At 58.2% G+C, this 7,871-nt stretch overlaps 1 protein-coding gene across 1 annotated transcript; it reads left to right on the top strand.

Annotated features, from left to right (window-relative positions):
- The first annotated feature begins 3,143 nt into the window (after positions 1 to 3,143).
- On the top strand, positions 3,144 to 6,773 carry PRPH (peripherin). The gene is made up of 9 exons (XM_037031013.1): positions 3,144 to 3,876; positions 4,223 to 4,283; positions 4,469 to 4,564; positions 4,963 to 5,130; positions 5,219 to 5,344; positions 5,431 to 5,651; positions 5,744 to 5,793; positions 6,059 to 6,138; positions 6,394 to 6,773. Exons 1-9 carry the CDS (start codon positions 3,335 to 3,337, stop codon positions 6,457 to 6,459), a joined length of 1,410 nt encoding a protein of 469 aa, XP_036886908.1. The 5' UTR covers positions 3,144 to 3,334; the 3' UTR covers positions 6,460 to 6,773.
- Positions 6,774 to 7,871: the final 1,098 nt, after the last annotated feature.

The following is a 7,871-nucleotide window of genomic DNA, read 5'->3' as shown; positions in this document are numbered from 1 at the left end:
CTCTCCAAGCCTTTCCCAGAGTGGCCAGCGTGGCAGGAGGAAGAAGGGTAACAATTACACTGGCTAATACTTACACAGCACGTCCTGTGTGCCAGGCACTAAGGGCTTCACATTGCAGCTCATTTTGGCCTCCAACACTATGAGGAAGGTACTATTTCATTTTAAGATTTTATTTATTTATTAGCCAAGGGAAAGGGAGGGAGAAAGAGAAGAAGAGAAACATTAATGTGTGGTTGCCTGTCATGTGCCCCCTACTGGGGACCTGACAGGCAACCCAGGCATATATCCTGACTGGGAATCGAACTGGTGGTGACTCTTTGGTTCGCAGGCCAGCATTCAGTCCACTGAGCCACACCAGCCACGGCTGAGAGAGGTACTATTGTTATTATCCCCACTGTGGGTCAACACAATGGGATGAGCTGAGGTGAAATCACTCACCTAAACCCAAACCACACAGCTAATTAAACTAAGGAGTCTCGATGGAACCCAGGCAGTCTTAATCGAACTCAGCACCCATGTCCTAATCAGTATACTATTTGTCCAGGATAGAGGAAGATAAGGTCACCTTCCCCTCTCTTCCTGAGGCAGTAAATGCACGGCCCCTTCAGCCCTGGGTCCGGAACTGCTCACAGCCATTAGTGGGGACAATGTAAAAGAAGTCCAGCCCCTCACTGCACTAGGGGGCTGACAATCTCTCTCTACAGGTCAATAATAATAATAATAATAACTACTTACATTTTCAGCTGCTGTGTATTCTAAGTATTTTACACATATTGATTCATTTAATCTTCCCAACAACACTACGAGGTAGAAACTACAATTATCCTCATTTTACCAAAAAACACAGAAGAACACAGCACTGAACCTAAATTCACACAACAGAGAGAGTCGAGTCAGATGGGAAGCCCGGCAGCTGGACGCCAGAGCCCTGACTCTTCACCGAGATGGCTCCGACGTTTCTTCTGGTCCAGAGCCTCCTGGGCCTGGCTCTTTCTGAGTAAGGGGGCGAGTCTCCTCTGTCTTGCTAGCATGCCTGGTTCCCCCACGCCCACCCCAGGCCCTGGCCTTACCCCCTCTGCAGCGTCCAGAGCCCTGCCAAGGAGGCCCTGGTCCTCTCCACTCTAAGGCACCTGGGTTGTGAGCTGGGAGCTCAAGCAGAGGAGGGGATGGGAACCCCACCTGGGACTCCCTGGGTGGCCCAAGGGGCCTCTGCATTCAAAGACCCAGGTCTGCCTGCAGCTCCTAATAAAGACACGGCCTGAGCTGATCCTGCCAAGTCCTGCCCACCCCTCTGCATGCAGTTCCAGGCCAGACCCCCCCTTTGCTCCCTGAGGACAGCAGGCAGCGCCAAGACATAGGTTGGAGTAGATGGAGCTCCAGACCAATGGCAGCCAGGGCTCAGGCCTTGGGCTGTGGCAGAAAGCACCAAGGTTTCCCCAGCCCCCTCCTCACACCTGCCAAGTGCCCTACCTCCAGCCCTGGTAGGATCCTACCCCTCCCCACTCCCAGGAGTTAGAGGGGACAGGCCCTGGTTTTTCCATCCCATCTTTCCCATCCTCCCTCTTCCCATCCCCCTGGCAACCAGACCAGATCCATCAAGAAGAAGGACCTGGCAGCTGTGCAGGGAGAGACTAATGGCCCGGAAGGAAGGAGGGGCCTGGAGAGAAGAGGCGGTAGGGAAGTGAGCCGCAGCGGGGCGTTGGCCCATCTCAGAGGACACACAAAGAGGAGGAGGCCCCTCTGCCCTGCATGCTGAGGGAGCCAGCAGCCAGAGAGCTGCCCTCCTCACTGCCTCAGTCAGAGATACAACCTGGAATCCCAGACCTGCTTCCCCAGCTGCCCAGCTCTTGTCCTCAGGGTCAGTCCAAGGCAGACCTGTCCCCACTGGAGAGCCCTGGAGTCCCTGGCAGCAGCAGCCCCATGCTGCTCCTGGCAAATGCCACAGGTCTCAGCACCCTGGCTCCTGCAGACCCTCCAGGCTGCCTCTGTCCCCTCCTGGGCAGCCTGTGTCCACATTCTGGAAGCCATTTGACATGCAAAGGCCAAACATCCAGGGTTAACTGTGGGGTGGGGAGGGTGGGTAGGGGTGTGTACTGTGTGTGCTGTGTGCACGTAGGTACACAGTGCGGTAACACCCATGCATCTGTTTGTGTGCAGTGGCTTGTGGAGCTGTTCTGTGGCCTTCCTTCTCCTCTTTCAGCCCCTGAACTATTGGTGATAGATGCCCTCTCTTTCCCCATCTCTTCCCCATCCAGCCTCAGCTATTCTTGGGCACCTGCAACTCCCTAATACTGGAAACCCGTTCCTGCCAACCCATCCATCTCTCAGCCTTGGCAGCAGCTAGCACCCTTCAGACCCTTCCCCTTCCTACCTCAGGAATAGCCCCGGTTCCCGTAAGGCCGTGACTGAGCAGCAGTTGGAGGGGGGAAGGGAGAATCCCGTAAAGCCAGACAGCATCCACTGGCTCACTCAGCTCAGCTTCTGACAAGGCAGGACCCTGCCTGGTGAGACCCCAAGCTGGGCGCTGTCACCCTCGGCCCTGTCTTCTGTGTCCACCCTCTTGGGATCTGGGGTAGGTCCAGTTTTGGGAGCTGTGTCTTTAAAGCTGAGACAGCAGCAGGCACCCTCCTGGCCAAGTGTCCAGGGGCGGGGGAGGAGAAATGGCCAGTCCATTAGCCGCAGAGCTGGCGCCAGGCAGCATCCCACCAAAGGGCCCTGGGGATTACAGCAAGGCAGCCCCTCCCCAGCCCCCTCAGCCTCTTCTGTCCTCCTGTCCCGCATACCTCCCTGGATGTGGTGACAAAGGCGGTGAATGACAGCAGGTGAAAGCAGAGTGTAGCCTCCAGGGGAAGAGTGGAGGCACAGGCTCTGGGGCCTAAACCCGGCCAGCTCTCCCTCTACCTGAACCGCTTCCTCCCCACTCACATGCAGATGCCTGTCCTTCAATCTCCAGGGCTCCTATCCCCCAGTTTTACCAGCTCTTTCAGGCAGGGACCCCAGCTCAAATCAGGCCCTCGCACTCGAGGCTCTAGCTCTGGATGCTACTGAAAGGCGCTGACCTTCGACCTGCCTGTCTGTGGTCTGTAGTCGCCATCCCTGCTTGCTTCTCCACCAGCAATAGGGGGAACCAACTAGGCCCGGCGCCAACAACCAGGCAGGGAGGGTGCGGCGCTCAGCAGGGTGGGGCGTCCCCCTCCCCACTTAGCCGCCCAGTCAGGCCAGTGGGAGGAGCTGCCCAGCCCCCGCTGAGCTCGCTGGATTATAAAGCCGCCTTGCAGCGGTCTGCGGCTCTCGGACCAGCTCTGCCAGCGGTGACTGCCCATCCTCTGCCGCCATGAGCCACCCGTCGGGCCTCCGGGCCACCGTCAGTTCTACCTCCTACCGCCGCACCTTCGGGCCACCGCCTTCACTGTCCCCCGGGGCCTTCTCCTACTCGTCCAGCTCCCGTTTTTCGGGCAGCCGCCTGCTGGGCTCGGCCTCCTCTAGCTCCTCGGTGCGTCTGGGTAGCTTCCGCGGCCCCCGGGCCGGCGCGGGCGCCCTCCTGCGCCTGCCCTCTGAGCGCCTCGACTTCTCCATGGCCGAAGCCCTCAACCAGGAGTTTCTGGCCACGCGTAGCAACGAGAAGCAGGAGCTGCAGGAGCTCAACGACCGCTTCGCCAACTTCATTGAGAAGGTGCGCTTCCTGGAGCAGCAGAATGCCGCCTTGCGCGGGGAGCTGAGCCAGGCCCGAGGCCAGGAGACGGCGCGCGCCGACCAGCTGTGCCAGCAGGAGCTGCGCGAGCTGCGCAGGGAGCTGGAGCTGCTGGGCCGCGAGCGCGACCGGGTGCAGGTGGAGCGCGACGGGCTGGCGGAGGACCTGGCGGCGCTCAAGCAGAGGTCAGGGGGCAGGGCCCGGCGGCGGCCGTCGAGGTGGCTGCTTCTCGCTCCCTGTCCCTCTCCACCAGCCATCCAAGGGGGTTGCTTCCTGGGTCAACCCGGGAGGGCGTGTGCGGGCAGCGTCCTTGACCTCCCTCTACCTGAGTCTCTGGGAAGGCGGGGTGATGATGTTTCTTCATGTATAAAGGGGCCCCGGCTCAGCTCCCAGCCCATTAGATAGAACATGGGGCACGTGCATCAGGCAGCCTGAAGACCCCTCCTGCGAGTCCTGGGCAGTACGCCAGACCCTGGGGGGTGGGGAGGACGGTGACCCCGCAGCTCAGCCTCTGCCCACTCTTCCCTCTAGGCTGGAAGACGAAACACGCAAGCGCGAGGACGCTGAGCACAACCTGGTGCTCTTTCGCAAGGTAAGCCCGGGCCCCACGTGGATTTCCGTCTCCCTACCCCTACCCCTGGCCTGCGTATCCAAGGTGGCACCTGTAGGTGTGGGGAGGCCACCAGAAGCCTTCAGAGACTGGCAGGGAGGGCCTGGCTCTTCCTCGTGCTGATCAGCCCCTCCCTTGTCTTGAACCACCACTGCCACTCCGTGAAGGACGTGGACGATGCTACCCTGGCCCGCCTGGAGCTGGAACGCAAGATTGAATCTCTGATGGATGAGATTGAGTTCCTCAAGAAGTTGCATGAGGAGGTGGGTGGACCTGGATTTAAAGGGAGGCTTCGGAAGTTGGGGGTGGTCTCTTTGGAGCTGGGAGACAAGTTCTGAAGGAAATTGGCAGGTGAGGCGGAGGAATAGCCCTGGGGAAGCGAAGTGAGATTTTCTGGAGAGCCGCAGCCGCTCAACTTCGGTCTACAGGTGGTTTGCCTCCCGCCCCTGCGCCACCTGGTGGCGAGCAGCAGAGCTGCACCCTGTAACCTAACCGCGGGCTCAGAGAGGGCCAGGCGCAGGCCGCGCAGTCCTGGGCGCTCTGCACTCCCTGGCGCCCCCTTCTGTTTAGTCAAGTGTTTCTGCTTTTTTTCTATGCACAAACTGCACGACCCGCCTGGGATCTGCGCGGCAAACTCGACTTCTTGTTGTCCTGGGGGCAGGAGTTGCGAGACCTGCAGGTGACCGTGGACAACCAGCAGGTGCAGCAGATCGAAGTGGAGGCGACCGTGAAGCCCGAGCTGACAGCAGCGCTGAGGGACATCCGCGCGCAGTACGAGAGCATCGCAGCGAAGAACCTGCAGGAGGCAGAGGAGTGGTACAAGTCCAAGGTGTGACAGCCCGGAAGGGTCTGGGACAGCCTGAGAAGGCAGGGCGCTTGGGCGAGGGCGCATCTCTAGGTTGCCCTCCATCCCGCAGTACGCGGACCTGTCCGATGCCGCCAACCGGAATCACGAGGCCCTGCGCCAGGCCAAGCAGGAGATGAACGAGTCCCGACGCCAGATCCAGAGCCTGACCTGCGAGGTAGACGGACTGCGAGGCACGGTGAGTACTAGGCTGCGCCACCGGCTAGGAGTGGACAGTGAGGGCTGTTCCCTCTCTGAGCCATGCTTTCCGCTCCCCAATCCCAGAATGAGGCGCTGCTCAGACAGCTGCGGGAACTGGAGGAGCAGTTTGCCCTGGAGGCTGGCGGGTACCAGGCGGGCACTGCGCGCCTTGAGGAAGAGCTGCGGCAGCTTAAAGAGGAGATGGCCCGGCACTTGCGCGAGTACCAGGAGCTCCTCAACGTCAAGATGGCCCTGGACATCGAGATTGCCACCTACCGGAAGCTGCTGGAGGGCGAGGAGAACCGGTGGGGGCAGGGCTGCTGGAGAGTGGTGGTCAGGGCTGCTGGGGGAGGGGCGCGGCCTGGGCAGAGTAGCTAACCACTTGTTTCGCCCCCAGGATCTCCGTGCCTGTCCATTCCTTTGCATCTTTAAGTATAAAGACGACTGGTGAGTCCCACATCTGGCCTCTAAGGTGTCTATCCCCTTATCTTCTGTCCTCTTCTTCTGTCCCCGACTCTTGCTATAGTTCTGCTCAGGGATTGGTTCTCTCTGTGAACTGTAGAGTCCTGGTCTGCTCTCTCCCCCCTCTCAAAGCCCTGCCCCTCCCTGCCCCTCCCTGCCCCTCCCTGCCCCTCCCCTCACAGGTGGTCTGAGGGCTTAAAAGGAGACAGAGGCCAACCTCCTCTCTTGCACCCTCACCTGCTTTTTCCAGTGCCTGAGGTGGAGCCTCCCCAGGAGAGCCACGGCCGGAAGATGGTTTTGATCAAGACCATTGAGACCCGGGATGGGGAGGTGAGATGGGACGCTCAAAACCTAGGCCCTATCGTTTCCAGTGTTATTTCTGAGCCCCAGCTTAGCTGCAGCTGATGTTAGGGTGTTGTGGGTTAATGGCTCTTGGGGTCGGAGGGAGACAAGGAGATAGAGAAGGTGGATGGATAGATCGGAGCCTCAGCTGGTTATGCCAGAGGTCAGACCTCACGACCAGAAGGAGCTCGCAGGGGGTGGTGCTGAGTGGCTTGTGCCCATTGCATGCCTCGCCCCCGGCAGGTGGTGACGGAGTCCCAGAAGGAGCAGCGCAGTGAGATGGACAAGTCCTCCATTCACAGCTATTGAAACTGTTGGTCCAGAACTCCCTGGCCCTGGCCTAGGCGTGCTCTAAGCCTGCGCCCTGACACAGGTCCTGAATTAGTCCCCTTTCCTCCTGCATGTGTCTAGGGGATGGTACCAGTCATCCCTTCCCCGGCCTGTAGCCACGCCCTACCCGGCCAATAGTAGCTGGGCCTCTCCCTGCCCTGAGGTATAGATATGACCCATATGTTCCTCTTCTCTGGTCCCCAAGTCAACTCTACTGCCATGACCCCGTGATCAGTGGGGTGGGCCAAAGTCTGAGTGTAACTTTTGAAGCCAATAAAACTGCTGTGACGAGAGACATCTCCAGTGCATTTGTGTCTGTGTGAGTGGTGGCATCTGTGAGGGGAGGAGGGTCAGCAGTATTTCCTCTTTGTCTCTAGTAATTTCTTTTCTTTGAATATATATATGTAATTTATTTATTTCTAAAATTATATATATGTATAATTTTAGAGAGGAGGAAGGGGAGAGAGATAGAGTGGGAGAGTAACATCGATGAGGGAAAGAAACATTGATTGGCTCCCTTCCGTACATGCCCCAACTGGGGGAACCTGCCGCCCAGGCATGTGCCCTGACTGGGAATCAAACCGGCGACCTTTCGGTTTGCAGGACGATGCCCAATCACCGGAGCCACACCGGCCAGGGCTCTAGTCACTTCTTTTCTGCATCCCACCATCTGTGCATGTAGGACCCCTACCTACCCTTCCGGCTTTTCTCCTACCTCTTTCTGTCCATTCTCAACTTCTGTTCCCCCTCTGCAGCCCTGAACATCCAGGTGCCTCTGGGTGTCCCATAGTCCCCTCAAATTCAGCGTGTCCCCAAATTCCTCATCTCCTTCTACACCATCTGCAATCATGTTCTTTCTGCTGGATTCCCCCCCCCAACCCATCCCACCCCCGCTAGAAGAGGGTACCACTGGGACCCTCTTCCAATCTGTTGTACAAATTAGAACTCAACTCATCGTACACCTTTTCCTTTTCTTCACCTCCCTACCCCAGGCAATTTTGTTAATTTTACTTATTAACTCATTCAAGTCTGTCTGGTTCTCCCTTCCCCACTGCCACCACCCTAGTCCAGCCCACCGTCATCTCTTGTCTGAGTTACACCATCTGCCTCTGCGGTTTCTTTCCCTTGACCTGGTTCTGCCACGCCCCTAAACCTAATCGACACTTCACCAACCAATCAGATTCTGCTGCCACCGCCTCTCCCCTTACTTAGAATCATCCACTTCCACTCTGTCCTCCAACTCCATTCCATCTTACCCTTGTCTTCAAGTCAAAATCCACTTCCGGGTTTTAAACGATCTTCTTCACTCAGTTACGGTGTCAGGTACAGGAAATAAACCAGAGTCCCCTCTCAAGAAGCTCACAGGCTGGGGTCGGGGGGAGACAGTTAAA

This window comes from Sturnira hondurensis, unplaced genomic scaffold (genome assembly GCF_014824575.4).
Source record: "Sturnira hondurensis isolate 20B ecotype Veracruz unplaced genomic scaffold, ASM1482457v3 Scaffold0020903, whole genome shotgun sequence".
In the NCBI taxonomy this organism is placed as follows: Eukaryota; Metazoa; Chordata; class Mammalia; order Chiroptera; family Phyllostomidae; genus Sturnira; species Sturnira hondurensis.
Note: the sequence above shows the minus strand (reverse complement) of the source record. Positions and strands in the feature narration are given on the sequence as shown.